Here is a 16,081-nt window from a genome sequence, read left to right as displayed (position 1 = left end):
CGTGTGAGCATTGTTTCCACCGCACTTGACATTTTTGGTTGTTTGACGACGAAATCACTGGTTCCTGAGGCCATGTATGCTCTTTATACGAGTGTGCTAATTGTCATAATTAGCCCGTATTCCTACGGAATTCTCGTGCTGATCTGATGATATTATAATGTTATTTGTGTTCTAGTTCGTGAGTTTATCAACAAGCGCTGTATATTTTGGCCGTGTTTAGTATACACGACCTGGTTTTGACTACTTCCTAATTACGCTGTTCATGCTACAGCGCATAACGCGTTAGTTCTGACGTTGTCAGTCTGTGACTTTACAGTCTACCGAATGGAGCTTTATTTTGTGCTCTGAAAACAGTAATCGTTTCGTTGAGAACCAATAATAAATGATTATTCAAGACATTAACAGTTTGGTTCTGGTACTGTAATGCTTAACTAGCTATCAGGGGTTAATGAACGCGCTATAAATGGAGTCAGATTAGCGAACAATCGATCAAGCAATAACTAACAACTGTTCACAACCCCAACAATACGTCTAATTAGCAGAAGACCATAGGCCATACTCGCATAAGTGTGTGGCGCGTTGTCGTAACTGCGTCTCACTTGACCTCCACTGTCATTGGCCCAGACAAATTTACAGCTCTCCCGTGACTCCTAAATCATTGCCATAGATAAATATGAATACTGAAAGAGAAAATGTGTAAGTTCAGTTTTGGTTGCTTACATGCATAAAATTAAGTCTTTAGTCAGATTTGGGGGGCCGGTTTTACCATGGGGCCCTACCCGGTCAGGGAGTTGTTCCTCCGACTCTGTTCGCTCACCTGTATACATGCAACCGTCTACATGCCTCAGCTGCAAAGAGAACACAAACAGCGCGGCTGTCTTTCAGATAAAGTAGACACTGCATGTTATGCCTTTATTTAAAACGTTAAACAAATCATTTACCGGTATAGAGAAATGTAAATTTGATACAATATAGGCCTACTTTTAAATGATAAGTTTGGAGTGTTTCTAAATAGGATATGCAACCCTTCTGAAAGCTTAGTATTGGGGTCAGGTTATAATTATAGATTAGATAAGAACTCAACAGAATGTATAATACCAATCGATACGTTAAGCTTAATATTTCTTACAAACTATAGATCACTAAGCGAATACCTACCTAGAACACTGCCTCTACAACCATTTGTCAGTTACTATGTTCTGCTTTCACCGTGGTGAAAGGCATTGTCGTAAAGGCTACAACAACTTTTGAGCATTTGTTTACTTTTAAGGTATGGCTTAATCACTACAGACATTCATTTAAAAATGTTAAAAACGACACCAATATCAAGCGTAACAAGTATACTTTGACGGTAACAATAAGGATGTGCAACAATGTACTCAGCTTATTTTGTTTGGCTGTCGAGATACAGGGATCAGGGAGGTGTGACAACTCCAGGTTTCAATAACAATTAGCTCAAGCTTAGATTCAAGGCCGGATTTAGGGGAAAGCCCGGACCCACCACTTTTTGGCGTGCTTCTTTTTGCCAAAAATGAGCAAAAAATACAGTGATGTATAATCCAAAAATGTTAATCAAAGTTAAAACTTTTTCTAATTTTTTTTATTTTGTTTTAATATGTAGAGGGTGCGATTATTCTTTTGTCCATCTCTTTCTACAATGGAAGGCAGGCTAAATTGCATCAGATGCAATATACAATTTGTGTCATTAGCTAATCCCGGAGCCATTGTATGTAATTAATTTCTCAGATATTATCTCAAAAAAATAAGCACAATTTTCAAAATCATGGAAATAAAGCAAAACTTTCAGTAACCTTACTGTTTTCTGTATTATCAAGTTTAGGTAAATTGTCTTTGTCTAAGCATTAGTGTATTTGCCCAATTCGCCACATCTTTAATATGTTACGACCACACTGCAGTTGTTTTTCTAAGATATCTATGAGTACGACATAATTTTATTAGAGATTAACAGATGATAATTCTGCCAATACACTACTGACTACAGCAGTACTAATGATGCACTGATCACAAATTTCCATTGTCATCTTAGTATTTCACTAGTAGAAAGACAGCCTGAAAGGTTGGTATGTTATCTTATTAAACTATCTATGTTCTATTGTTGTTAGATTTCTATGATTGTACCTGGAGGAAAGAATTCAGCGTTACGGAGCGTGGGAAACCCGGAAATATCAGAATTGTACTGTTTCCATGAATCATTAAAATTTTTGAACATTGGGACATTTGTGTGGGTATTTGGAAAATTGGTTACCTAATTTGGCAACCAAAATTGGTTTTAGCTATGAAAATAAGCATTTGGCAAAATCAGCAATCTGTGGTATCCAAAGTGGGAAGAATTTGGTAACCAGTGAATGGGAGGTAGGCTAAGTTCACTTCCACATAAGCTCACCTCATGACCTCCGTTTTTATATTATACGATATTGTATAAAATATAAAATGATAAGCTATACCTGTAGGCTATACGGTGACTATTTCATCCTAGTGAGGTTAGGGAGTCCATAGTTAGAGATGGGCGGTTAGGTTAGAAGAAAGGATGCAAAAAGTCGATTTAGGGCAATGGGTTTAGCCTATAGTTGATATTAGATTTAGACTAGCCTAGAAAGAAAGGCCTGAAAAAAGCAAAAATGAAGAAAATTGGCCTAGTTGAGAATGACTGTTTTAATTTTAACCTTTTCAGGCTTTCAGTGAGTCCTGATTTAGGTTAGGTGTTAGGTTATTAGGCGGCCTAACCGTTAACCTTTTAGTCACCGAATTTCGTTTTTCCCTTCTTCAAAACAAGAGTAATAAATTTATTTGGTTAAATCTACCGATAGGGGTCGACTACCAGGATAGCGGTTAAGCGATTATCCGAGACTATTTTAACTAAGCTATCTGATATCCGGATAAAGTTCTGTCGGTTAACCAGACAATAAATACACTACAAAAGTTGTATTTGACTTTGTGTTGAACTTAATTAAAAGCTTAATTCGCAGCTCTTTGTCCTCTATTCTCCAGAAGACGTTAAATGTTGAAAGAATTCATTTTAATAAGTCTAAGAATCAGAATTATAAGTTCGCCTCCAGGCATTAACACTTTAGTAGTATGTATTGCAAGGTTAGGATTGGGTGGTTTTCTAATGAGAACTGTTTCAAATCGATTTCATGCTTTTGAATTTACTAAATTAAAAAGTAAATTATAAAAAAACAAAACTATTAAACAAACTTTAAGAATTTGTGAAATTTTGGACATTTATATGGTTTTTACATTAAAAAAATCTATGTCCACATTTCGTCCAACAGACTGATTGTAGCAATTGTTTCACTACTGTAAAGCCATAAGAACAGTGGTTTCCAACCGCCGGTCCGTGTAATTTTTTTGCCGATCCGCAAAGTATCTTACTTTCTAACAAGCTAGTTTTAATACGAACTCATAAGCATTGCAAAGTTGTTACTCCCTGTAAAACTCATTTTACGCCTGGCCGATTCACAGCAGTAAAACTGGCGTATCTCGCCTTCATTGATAACACAAACGCAACTACAGACTTTGGTTAACAAAAAGATTACACATATCTGTTCTATTCACTACGATCTTTTGTTGCCAGTCCGTAAACATTTTTTAAAAATGTTTATCGTTCCCCCGGTGTAGAAAGGTCGGGAACCACTGCATTAGAATATAGTGTTTTCTGATACCCTGGTTATTGCAAGTTATCACACTGGAGGAATTAAATCATACCTTAGATTGACACACATGGCGTTCTACCACTTTCCTCAAATGCACCAAGTTTTGCCTACATCGCAATAATTTCACCATTGTTTGAATTAGGGATATAGGTAGACCAATAGTGTGGTGAGAACAATATTTTGGTAATTTAAAAAATATAATGGCCAATGACAAAGCACCTGGAAATCCTTTGTTTTCTCCTGCTAATACCATACAGTTCACTACAAATGCACTGTTAATGCCAGTACAAGAACAATCACCTGCAATATTTTCTTCAGGTATGTTCTAGATGATGCTCTAAAGTAAGGTATACAATTTTTCATTTGCATGTACATTAAACATCCACAGTAGCATGCACCATTTCTTTAGATACAAGTGCAGAAGATGAAGCTTCATTTCTGGGTGACAACGTGAATATTATTGGACAGCATCATGAAAATGTAGCCACTTTCACCATGTTTTCTCAGAAATCTGATTCATTATCGACTGGTAAGATAATAAAATGGTCCAAAAATCTAAATATCCGTTTGCCTTGTTTGATTTGGGTATAATCTTTGAAAGTTGTTTTTGAATTCAAGACTTTAAGCGTGTTATTCAATACAGTATATATATAAACTGTAAATGTTGGAAGTTAATTATATTAGTACCAAAAGTGATTAAATGACATGTTTTGATTCTGCCATTGGCATATTTATCCTTGGACTGACGAAAGTCTTTCCACTTTAAGCTCAGCGATATCATGCCAGTCCAAACCCAGTTTTAGTATACTCAAAGTTTCGAACTCAAAGATGTTGAGTTAATGCTTTCACTGTAGTTTATTTTATTACGGCATTTTAATGATAGAAAGTATTTGGACTTTAACTAAGTTTTGGGAAAACCATTGACAATAGCTATTGAGTTCATTCTAAAACTTTCAGATCCCTTTGCTTGTATTGCTCCTACATCATTGCCAAGGGATTCTGTAATGCAGTCTAAACCTTCGGTTCCGATAACAACTGGTCAACAAGAACCGCAGTTGTTTGTACCTTCAAGTCCAGGACTGTCGCCTCAGCTAGATAATCATTCATCTATCAATCCATCACAGTCATCCATTGTAGATGAAGTTGAGCCTCCTCATCCTCCTCCTGCTGCTCTAGATTCTGCACATGCAAATCCTTATTCTCGCCAAGCATTGGCTGGACACAGGCCAAGAGCCATGTTTCCAACTAATACTAGCATAGTACAGAATACGTTACCCATCAACTCCCCATCCACCATGCAACATGTTGGCCATGAAAGCATGATTTTTCCGCCGCCTCATACAATGGGACATCCACAACCAAAGCTGGTAAATGAAACAACATTTTCATCAAATTTGTCAATGCCAGTGCCAGGAAATACTGCTCCACCTGTAGTCCCCCATTGGTTTTATTCCAAGCAACTTACTGAAATCAACATTCTTTGGTGTCCATTTTCAAATGAAGACTCGCGTAGCTTGGAAAGCGCCTACCAAACAGGTGTCGCTTTGTTGCATTACTTATAGCTTACAGTGCATCTTATTTTGCCTTGAAACTTACACAAGCATTCAAATATGGTTATTTTTAGGAAGTGCTGCAACTGATACGATTATCACTGATGGCGGTCGGTATGATGTAAGTATAGCTCAAAGAGAACGCTGCAGTGTTTACTGGGAAGAACCACATTCAACTGTAAGGAGGTGCTCTTGGTTTTGTAAAGCAGACAATGAACACCTTTATTCACCATATGAGGAAGCAATTGCTGATAAACTTGAAGTAAGATTTCTTGCATGTGATATTGAGGTGTTGAATACTTTTTTTAGTGCAAGATGACACTAATGCACTATATATTGTCGATAGCAATTATCGATGTGTTTGATGTCTATGTATTGAACCTTTTAATTTGTGTTTATAGCCACTTATTAGAGTCACTAGGCACATTGTGACTCATCTACCCTTTTATTGTGGTTTCTTTAACTTTCTGTTTCAATCGGAACTTGAATGTTTTGAAGTAAAATGATTAAATATTATTATTATTATTATTATTATAGATAAAGGCTTATCAGTGTAAAATTGGCTATTTTTTTCTATTAACCTCAGCCACCTAACGCAGATGATGGCCTTTGGCAAAGCTATGTTGTAGTAATTGTAACACAACAATTTAGAATTATACTATAAAATGTACCACAATTTATTTGCTACTTTAAGTTATTTCCCTTTTATTTAGAGAACAATAGATTTTACAATGAAAGAAAACAAGTTATTTAATGCTTTTTGATGGGCACCTATTGCTTGCTTACGCACTAGAGAGTTTTTTTGATCCTTAAATTGCCTAAACATAGATACAACCAAATCAAACGAAACTGTGAAGTGTTTGAATGTGATTAAAAAAGTAAGTATGGGACAAAAATGAAATTAATCTTACTTGGTCACTTTCTCATACTACAAAATAAATACATAGTTGGAGTGGGACTGCCTTATGTCAATGAACAGTAACATAACATTGAGCGCTAGCATAAAAAATTTGACAGTATCGTATCATGCAAGAAAATAACATTTTACATTGAAACTTTCTGCTATCACTGTATTTGTTCCTTACTAGGCCCAACCTGATGTAAGCACACATGTGAGAAATGCTTTGGCATTGAGCGATGCCTTTTCATAACTTTTGCCCATAATGTACTGCGGTTCAAGATTAACAAATGTGTTTCAAACTAGAGAGCAGAAACAGTTGGTAATCCTGTAATTAGCATTTCGTATATGTACCCAAGAAGAATATATTGCGTTCGTTAGTTAGTGCATATAGAAAAAAATCTAGTGCAGATGAAGAACACTGTGAGGATGAACTGCAGATGAAATTCGTCTCTCTGATTTTCAGTTATTCTTAAGCAACACTGATTGGTTGTGAAAGTATGGCATTTTCATGCTTACCCTCACATCGGGCCATGGTCGAAACAAGCTCATCCGTAATGTATGTCGCGCAGTTATCACAAAGAAAATCCAGTTTTGTCAATACAACTTCTAAGAATAAGACCACTGTTGAAAGAGAAGGTTTTATTTTAGAGAAAGTATGGCAAAATGTTTAAGTGGCAAAGAAAAAACAACAGCAAAGTAACAGAACATGTTGATACCACGTCATTACAAGGCGACGGCTTATCTCGTTGCTTTATATTCAAGTGAAAAGTAGTCAGGTGCTGTTATGGACACAAGAATGTGCCCTTTTCTTGTATCCGCATAGAATCGGAAGTTATGAGGAGTGGATTAGGGTTAATGAATGAAATAAAAATTTTTGAAATACTTTTCATTGGTTTTGCGCGATCCGACCATTAACTTGGTATCCTCTTGAAAACAATTTTCTTTAAGATAATTTTTGCTTATTTTTAGTTGTATGTATTTAATTTAGCTTTGCTGCCAACTTCCAGCTCTCAATGTTTCTTTTTTATGCACACACTGCTAATAAAATCTTAGGGACTAATTTTATTGATGAACAAAGTCTTTATATTAACCTCAAGTTAAATCACAACATGGAAACCTTATACATGAAGGTCCATTTATCCTGATGGCAGCATATAAACTAGTAAACCACTGTTGTTTTTACCACAGTTACCGATATCGGACAAAGCTAGCACCAACAGCCAAGATTGAACTTTACTGTAGGTTAGCATTGACATTAAACAATACAAATACACCAATGGTAATTTGGTTTCTAAGGCTTATTTAACGCAAAATGTTCCCTGTTATAAAGTTAAGCTATGGTTGTACCTGTTACTCTTTTCATGTCTGTCACGGGAAACATTCTTTTCATATTTGATCCAAATACCTGAATCATCCCTATTGTTTCTTGTATTGTAATGTAATAAGAACCGCCATCCTCGTCATAATTAAGTGATGAATTGGCGTTTTTTGTCACTTATTTATAATGGCAATAACTTAACTTAACCACTACATATTAGTACAAGTCTTTTCACTAGTAAAACTATTGACAAGTACTTGCCACACACTTTAAACTTAACCACAATTGTGCTGTACTCTTGAATCATGTATTTTTGTAATGAAACAGAAAGAATATCAAAATATTGTGAAGAATGGTTTGTGGCATAAACGTATTGAACTCCCACATGGTGAAGCTGTAATAGTTCATAATCCTCAACTGATAGTTCATTTTCAGGTAATAAAACTGTTTTTATTGCAATGCAAATTTCATATTGTTGGTATATATTTATATGATTTAAAAAATTTAGATTAAAGCAATTACTTAAGTTTAACAAGTAATTTATATTAATTAAGTTTTTCATACAGCCTGTGCCCCATAAAGATGGTTTTGGCAGTACACATGAAAATCAGCCACAAACCAAAATAGTGAAACGAGGAATTTATTCTACTGACTTCGCAAAAGAAATCCCCGAAAGTAGGTTGTTATGTGCCTCTTTAAAAATAATAATGTAACATATACTTTGACTGCATATTTGCAATGTAATGTTGAAGTTCATAGGGATAATGTTGGAACTTGGATGGGACATATTAAATTACTTTCTGAAGTGTTAGAAGTGGGTAAAGCTGGCAGAAAACGTGTGTGGAAGGACCCTGGTTAAAAAGTTAACATGTCAGCCCATTTTCAAAGCATGCTTGCATCATGCTAATTATTGTTATTATGCTGTGAGCACCATATACACAATCTAAGTTAATGAACTTTGAGTTAGCATTTATTATGTGCATTTTAATGGACAACCTACTGGGGTTGGTGAAGTTACTTGGAGTTATCTAAAGTTGAAAGTTGAACAAAGTGAAGTTAACAAGCTTTAATTGTGTACTTTTTTGTGAAAAGTATGCTGAGATTTCTTTTTACAAAAACGCTTTATTGTACTGTATTATTTATTTTATTTTAATTCAATTAAATGGGCCTACTATGTATTTATTATTTTTGATGTGTATCAACCTTGCAGTAAAACTATTTTCTTAAATGTGTTTTTTGTCTCAAAATTTTCTAGGTGAAAGTGGTTTACCTGATCATATTATTTTTGTCTGCCATGGGGTTGGACCTGTGTGTGATCTTCGTTCACGCAGCATCGTTGAATGTGGTAGGTTTTTAAAATTTTATATAAATAAGTACAGACTAGCAATACAATCTTGACTTTTTGGAATTCTGTAATCTGAAGCTCACAATTTATTATGGAACAAATATCACGGAAAATATATTGGATTGTGTTTCTTTAGGCTGAATTAAGCAAGCTGTCTTCTCTGAACCTTGCTACCGAAAAAGTTGCTTAAAACAGATCTTACAATTAACCCTTAGAATTCTGCAGTTATTTTCAAGTATGAGTTATTTGTATGCAAACAGCACCATGGTGTCCGTTAAATACCATGTCCTTTAATCGGTTTAGGTACTGCAGAAATTCTGTACTTGTGATCTTATTGGGCATGAGTATGGTAGTGTGCATTAATGCAGCATTTTTTTTCATCAGTTGTTGATTGGGCTAGTTAGAAAACCTACATTGGTACATTTTTCCCCACCTAGAGTTACAATGTTTGTTTGCGGTGATATTTCTTGAACACAGTTAATATATTTATACTGCTGATAGTTATTTCAGGTATGCGTGAATTTGTGGTAGCAATCGAATTTGTATATCCCCAAATTGCAAAGCAAAACTCGTTTTTGTCAACAATGAAGCGAAGTAGTAGGCGACCTTTATTTTAGTTTTAAAAGAACGATTTGTTGCGATTTGTACTGCTTACATAGGTGGTGCATGACATCGAAAGCAATTACTAACACTGAAATCACTGATCTGCTTTGTGTCTTAATATTGAACAAATTTGTATATTTTTATTGATTTGTCCATAATGAAAATTTCACAAAGTGAATCCTTATGCGACTCCCCCTATACTGTTTGATTGGTGCTCATAGTCCAAAGGCCTTGTTTGTTGATCTTTAACATAATAGTCCTTTTATTGTTAGGCAACATATTTCACCTACCATACACATGGTCTAGACGTAAACCGTTTTCTTGGCTAATTTTTAGCTAAATGTAACGCTTATATTCAGAGCTGATCAGTCGGTAGTATAAAAGTAACGTCGGTAACGGTCCCAGTACTTTGCAAAAAAGGTACTTGTGTCAGGGAGAACCACTATTGGTACTGTTTCAAAGAAGTATTTTGGTTCTTTGATGGTACTCCATACTGGTACTTGTATTGCAAATCCTGCTGCATGTGCAATTTTGGCATTTGCCCTGAAGTTGTTAAAGCGAAAGTCACTGTATTCGAGAATATAGTAACATGAAAACATGATTTCTATCTGTCATGTTTTAGGTTTAACATCTGAAGGATTTTTCCCACAATATTATTGGAAGTATGGAATTAGCAGTTTGCTATTACCTATTTCATTTGTATTAAAAAGCAAATTTCTCCTTTACTTCAAAAAAAACTTAATCAAATACGTAACTACATAACAGTATTTGCTGAATGGTGTATTTTTGTACATAGTAACTACATTAGGCTAGTGTATTTTTAAAAACAGCTTGATGAGCAGTTCTAAATGGACGCATAAATAACGCAACACAGCAAGACACACACACCTACATACATGATAACGCCAAGATAGTGAAAGTTTATTGTATATCGTCATCATTTATGACAGATACAATTTGAAGATTTTTTTATAGTGTTTTCTACTGTATAGTGAAAGCTCTTTACTGTAATAGTAGAGATTAATCTGTCAATATACATAAGTATTTCAAATTTCGAAGCTTTGTTTTATCTGCCTGTTTTCCTGCAGCATAGTTGACAACTTTAGTTTGACTGTTGTGTGGACTTGGAAGGAACAAAAATTAAACTACTGAGACATGTTGAATCCAGTTTAGCTTAGCCAGGAAAATAGATCATCAGTTCTTTTCTAAGTCAATACATTTATAAGTAATATTATATTCGGGTTCGCTATTGTAAGTATTCGTGTTCACCCGAATGTTTCACACAGGTGATATTCGGCAAACCTACTCGGGTTTGGGTTCTGATTGACCAATCCCTAGATGCGAAAATAAATTGCGTCTTTTAACACATCCTCAACACTTAGAAGCTAATTTTACAAATTACAACCATGCAATTGAACTTTAATTTGGCTGTTGTTGTGCAGTCACTTGCAAAAGTTTCCTAAAAAAATTGCCAGTCTGACAGCTCTTACTAGTTACTACATCATGTTTTAATTGTTGTTGGATTACAAAGATAAAATTTTCAATGACATCACCCCAAACAAAGTCAAGCTAACAGCAGGGTAACAGGTGTGATAACTCTTATTTATAAGTTTTTTTTGGCGAACATAGAACAGAGATTAGTTTATGTCACCTGTACTTTTTTAACTTGACATAAATTTGGAAAATTTTAGTATTCTCTTTTCATAATTAAAGAGTGATTGTCAGTACTGGAAACATTGTACAGTAAGTTGACTGTGTTTTACTTTATTTAAAGTGGACGACTTTAGATCAATTCACTTAAAGCTGTTACAGTCCCACTTCAAAGATGCTGCGGAGTCTAAAAAGGCTAAAAGAATAGAATTCTTACCTGTGCACTGGCATCAAGCTCTTCATGGAGATGCTACGGGAGTTGACAGGTGTGGAATTTCGTTTAGTGTTGACGTTTTATGCTCAGTAGTCTTAAAGTTGATCTGTTTTTCAGGAACATTCGTCATTTGACACTACCTAGTATTTCAAGATTGCGCCATTTTACAAATGAAACATTATTGGATATATTGTTCTACTCTAGTCCGGTGTATTGTCAAACTATTGCAGAAACTGTTGGCAATGAGATAAATGCTTTATATGACAGATTTTTGACAAGAAATCCCACGTTTTCAGGACGTGTGTCATTGATTGGGCATAGTCTTGGTAAGCATATGATAGCCTACCATGGTTGTTATTGACAAGTCATGATTTGATTTTTCTGAAGGAAATGAAAGAATGATTTTTCGCAATTGCTTTTTAGGTTCATTGATATTGTTTGATTTGTTAAGTCACCAAACCACATCAGACAACAGCAAAAATATTCCACAAAATGAGTCTTTTGACACCTCCTTTTCTCAGTCCTCGTCTGACCTACCTAAGCAAAGTAACGGAGCCATAGAAATTTCACAAGCATCACATGATAAAGAGGAAGTCATTACTTTGGAAAGCTTACTGCAGAAGTTAAACCTTGAGAGCTTCCAACAAAACTTTGAGGCAGAACAGATTGACATGGATGCACTGGTTTGTGCCAATTATATTTTTTAAATATGTTTATTTCAATCAGTTTTATGAGTTTGCCCAACATTACTTGATGCTTCATGTTTTCACTATTTTTGAATTTGAAAAGGCTTGGGGACTCCCTAGGCAGTACTTTAGGCACAATCAAAGAATATGAACTTTTTTGTATTATGACATCTTTGAGATTGCACCCTCTTGTTGAACTATTGTTGGGGTACATTTTTCCAATTTGGTGATATCTTTGCTAAAGGTAATTTCTGATTGAAAGTGTGGGCCAATCAAACTGACACAAAGGGCTCTAGGTCTGCATTGGTAGGTCAATTAGGCATGCTAATCCCATATTTTAACCAAAAACGAGCGTAACTGGTCCGTAAACTATGTCAATTGAGGTTTCAATGTAATATAATACTCACTCATAATATTATTTGATCATGTATTTTACTTGCAGGTCATGTGCACTGAGAGTGATTTTAAAGATATTGGGTTGCCATTAGGGCCAAGGAAAAAACTATTGAGCTTCCTTAAACAAAAGCAAGAGAAGGAGAAAAATTATCAAGAGCAAGAACAAATACAGCAAAGTGTCTTTGCTGCACTGAAGGAAGATAATACACAAAGTATCCCTTCCAAAGCAGAGGTAAAACATTCCGTGAAACTTGTTATTCTTAGGTCATTGGCCATGGTCAATTCAAACCAAAACACTGTGATCTTGATCTTAAGAGTTGCCTAAGTGTGAGTGTTCTTTTCAGTTACCTGCATTTTATTGTGGTACCCATTTTTCATAAATGTGTTCAACCTTTTGCTTTACATATCATACATATAGGAGGAATTCGACGCTGGCAACTTCTTATCCTTTGCTACCAACGTGCATGTTGATTTCCAACAGTTTGACAGTGGAACGGGCCAACCAGCTGTATGCTATCCTAAGCTGGACTTCTCTCCTCAAGTTCTGTTCGCATTAGGATCACCTATAGGTTGTAATTTTGTAATTGTAAAACATAAATGAAACCATGCTAACCTATATACCAGTAGTGTGCCTGCACACTGGATGCGATTCACACGAAAAATATCATCTGACCTAACTTTAGCAGTCTGTGTTTCAATGAATACAATTTTCTCTGTACACTAAACATCATTGGGCACGTCAGCGCATTTACCAGCAATCGCACAGGAACAAACATGTTTGTTTTTTCACACCACAATATAATTCAAACAATGTAGTTGGTCATTTGTCATGCTTGGGATAGTAATTCTTAAGACAACATAGAACTGTACTAGATGAAGTTATATAAGTTGAAAGATGGCGTTACAGGCTTTTATTGAGTAACTAAGTTGCCAAACACATGGATTTCAGTTTGGTCCACGTAGTCTAAGTATATGATGATAAGGTAACAAATGCACAAGCTTGTAGCTAAACTGGAAAATGAAAGTTGGCTAGCTAATTGTGAGACTTGACATTTCGATTGCATTACAGTATCAGGTTTGTTGGCCAAATCCTTGTGTCGCTTAACGTAGTTATCATCACCTGTGAATACGATTAATTATTGATACATTCAACATGCAGACAACTGCGAATGTGTGTGGTTGACCATGCCATGCGACTGTGTTGCTGTTTGGTGACGCAATCGCATCCAGTGTGCAGAATCACAAAATCTACACCAGAATTTTTGGTTTAAAAACCCAATTTTAGCCTAATTCTGTACGTGACCTAGGACATTAAAGCACGCTGACTGCTAGGGTAATTCCCAGACTAGAAAATAACACCAACCATGCTGCCTTCTGATTGGTCTAAACAGGTTTTCTAAAGCCCTATGTAAGACTCCAACAAAATCACAGAGATCTTAGTTTTCCCTGTTTGACGGCCTCTTTATTTCCGGTTTTGTTTGAATAGGCATGTTCCTCACTGTTAGAGGTATTGCTGAACTTGGTGAAGACTTCTTTCTTCCAACCTGTCAAAACTTCATCAACGTTTTTCATCCTGTGAGTAATTTACGTCATTAACTTTAAGCTAAAGGCAAATACCAGTAGGTATTAAGAGAAATTGTTTACCAGTATTTCAAACCACTAATCTTTATCTTTGTTACATAATTTAATCAAGTTTTGACATTCACTTTGAGGTGTGTGTAGTAGATATTACACATCCTTATTAGGTATTATGCAAGCCCAAAAAAATTTATAATATATTGCAGTTTGATCCTGTAGCTTACAGAATAGAACCCCTCATTAATCCAGAATGCAACTTGAAACCAGTACAGGTTCCTCATTATAAGGGAAGAAAACGCCTGCATCTTGGTTAGTGAAAGGTTGAAACAATAAAATTGTTGGTTAGTTATGATTACTTATGATGTTAATTTCTGCACTGTGTCATCTCTGTTGTTATGTTCATGCAACTCAGCTCCTCACTAAAAATACAAACAAATAACCTGGTTAGAACCGTGTAATATGCCTCCTTGATTTTTAGTTATATCTTTAATGACTGATTAGTTTTAGTTTTTGATTTGCAGAACTAAAGGAGAGCCTGGGTCGAATGGGTCAGGAACTGAAACAAGGTATTATGAGGTCTGTGCGGTTAGCCATTGGTAGTATGCAAAAGTTTGCGCAGTCTCACTGGAGTCAAGCACAGCAAAACGCTGAAGTGAGTTTTTGAAATATCGTTATCGTGCAACAATACATGTGTTTCCAGTTTATTTAAGGTTACATGGACAGAAAGACAATTAATGCTCTTATTTGATGGTTATTTTCAGGTCGAGGAAGAGGTAAAAAGTATGACAGAGCAAATAATTAGTGAACAACAAAGTCATACTGTTGATGCCGATGAAACAGGTTCCATTCATGATAAAACTTTGTTGCAACTTCTAAGATGACTGCCTACAAATTATTACTTTAAAATTAAATTAAATTGTTAAAACCGATTTTTTAAACATATCTGTATATCATGTGACCCTTTTAAGTAAGATATCGATGGGGATGCATTTTTATCAATAAAAATTAATACAATAATATCAGTACCAGGGTAGGTTCAAAATGATCTAAATATATCCATGAAAGCAATTTACAATTATGCCTTTGGTGTTATTCTGATACTTTTGATTTTGGCCCGTGTTGATCATATTAATTTGGAGTTATGTGGGCGGCCATATCAATGATTCCGTTTTCATTCAGCGTCTGCAGCTTCCGATTCTATACTGGAAGATATGGGTTTTGGAAAGTTGAATGATGGTAAAAGAATTGACTATGTTCTTCAAGAGAGACCCTTGGAAAGTTTCAACGACTATTTATTTGCATTTCAAAGTCACTTGTGCTACTGGTAAGTTCTAGTATGTATCAGTAAGTGGACCAAATTTTTAACACACATTTCTGGAAATAAATCAAGCTCGTAGTGAATAGAACAGATATGTGTAATCTTTTTGTTAGCCAAAGTTTGTTCGTTGCATTTACGACTTTACTGTATCAACGAAGGCGAGATACGCCAGTTTTACAGGGAGTAACAAACTTTGCAATGCTTATGATTTCATATCAATACTTATGATTTCATATCAATACTAGCTAGGCAGCAAGCAAGATAGTTTGCGGACCGGCAAAAAAATTACGCGGACTGGCGGTTGGGAACCACTGTTGTATGCGACAATGATAAATAAATGAAGATATGTGAATGCTGACAACAGAAACTATTTTTTGTAGGAATAGCGAAGATACAGTTTTGCTGATGATGAAGGAAATCTATGGGGCAATTGGTGTTCTGTCAGACAACCAGTTGTCAAAACAAGCTTTGCGTGTAGCTCCAACCACTGGCGTTTCTTCTTCTTACAGTCAGAAATCATAAACACGATGCAATAGTTATTTGAGTTATATTGTTTCTATCATTATTTGTGCGGGCTTGCTAGAAGAGCAATTTTGTGGTGGCAATATGTATATAAGTTTCATTTTATGTTCTAATTATAGAATTTACATATATCGTATATTAATGAATTTTTAAATATGTTTGTGCCATAACTTCAAAAGGCTTGCATCTGTTACATAAAATTAATTCCAACAACTATGAAGTCTCAGTGATCGTTGATGAAATAACTGAAAAGAATAAATAAACCAGACTGGTTAATAGAAATTGTGTGGCTTGTACATTTATCGACCAACAGTACTCATGGGTCT

At 35.3% G+C, this 16,081-nt stretch overlaps 1 protein-coding gene across 2 annotated transcripts; it reads left to right on the top strand.

Annotated features, from left to right (window-relative positions):
- Nucleotides 1-3,800: 3,800 nt before the first annotated feature.
- Nucleotides 3,801-16,037, top strand: LOC143460630 (triacylglycerol hydrolase DDHD2-like). 2 transcript variants are annotated; one of them, XM_076958219.1, is made up of 18 exons: nucleotides 3,801-3,992; nucleotides 4,084-4,203; nucleotides 4,632-5,210; nucleotides 5,299-5,486; nucleotides 7,771-7,878; nucleotides 8,010-8,118; nucleotides 8,699-8,788; nucleotides 11,166-11,307; nucleotides 11,373-11,581; nucleotides 11,679-11,938; nucleotides 12,384-12,569; nucleotides 12,756-12,906; nucleotides 13,824-13,912; nucleotides 14,122-14,224; nucleotides 14,437-14,567; nucleotides 14,677-14,755; nucleotides 15,095-15,239; nucleotides 15,614-16,037. In XM_076958219.1, the coding sequence occupies exons 1-18, from the start codon at nucleotides 3,875-3,877 to the stop codon at nucleotides 15,753-15,755; spliced, it is 2,949 nt and encodes a 982-aa protein (XP_076814334.1). In that variant the 5' UTR covers nucleotides 3,801-3,874; the 3' UTR covers nucleotides 15,756-16,037. The 2 variants fall into 2 exon arrangements, with proteins under 2 accessions (XP_076814334.1, XP_076814333.1); XM_076958218.1 differs by having other exon boundaries at nucleotides 7,998-8,118.
- Nucleotides 16,038-16,081: the final 44 nt, after the last annotated feature.

The sequence above is a fragment of the Clavelina lepadiformis genome, chromosome 5, assembly GCF_947623445.1.
Source record: "Clavelina lepadiformis chromosome 5, kaClaLepa1.1, whole genome shotgun sequence".
Lineage (NCBI taxonomy): Eukaryota > Metazoa > Chordata > Ascidiacea > Aplousobranchia > Clavelinidae > Clavelina > Clavelina lepadiformis.
Note: the sequence above shows the minus strand (reverse complement) of the source record. Positions and strands in the feature narration are given on the sequence as shown.

Coding starts and splice junctions, on each gene's coding strand:
- LOC143460630 (XM_076958218.1), top strand. CDS start 3,875: ATGGCCAATGACAAAGCACCTGGAAATCCTTTGTTTTCTCCTGCTAAT. Junction 8,119..8,698: donor CGCAAAAGAAATCCCCGAAA/GTAGGTTGTTAT, acceptor AAAATTTTCTAG/GTGAAAGTGGTTTACCTGAT. Junction 11,582..11,678: donor ATTGATTGGGCATAGTCTTG/GTAAGCATATGA, acceptor ATTGCTTTTTAG/GTTCATTGATATTGTTTGAT.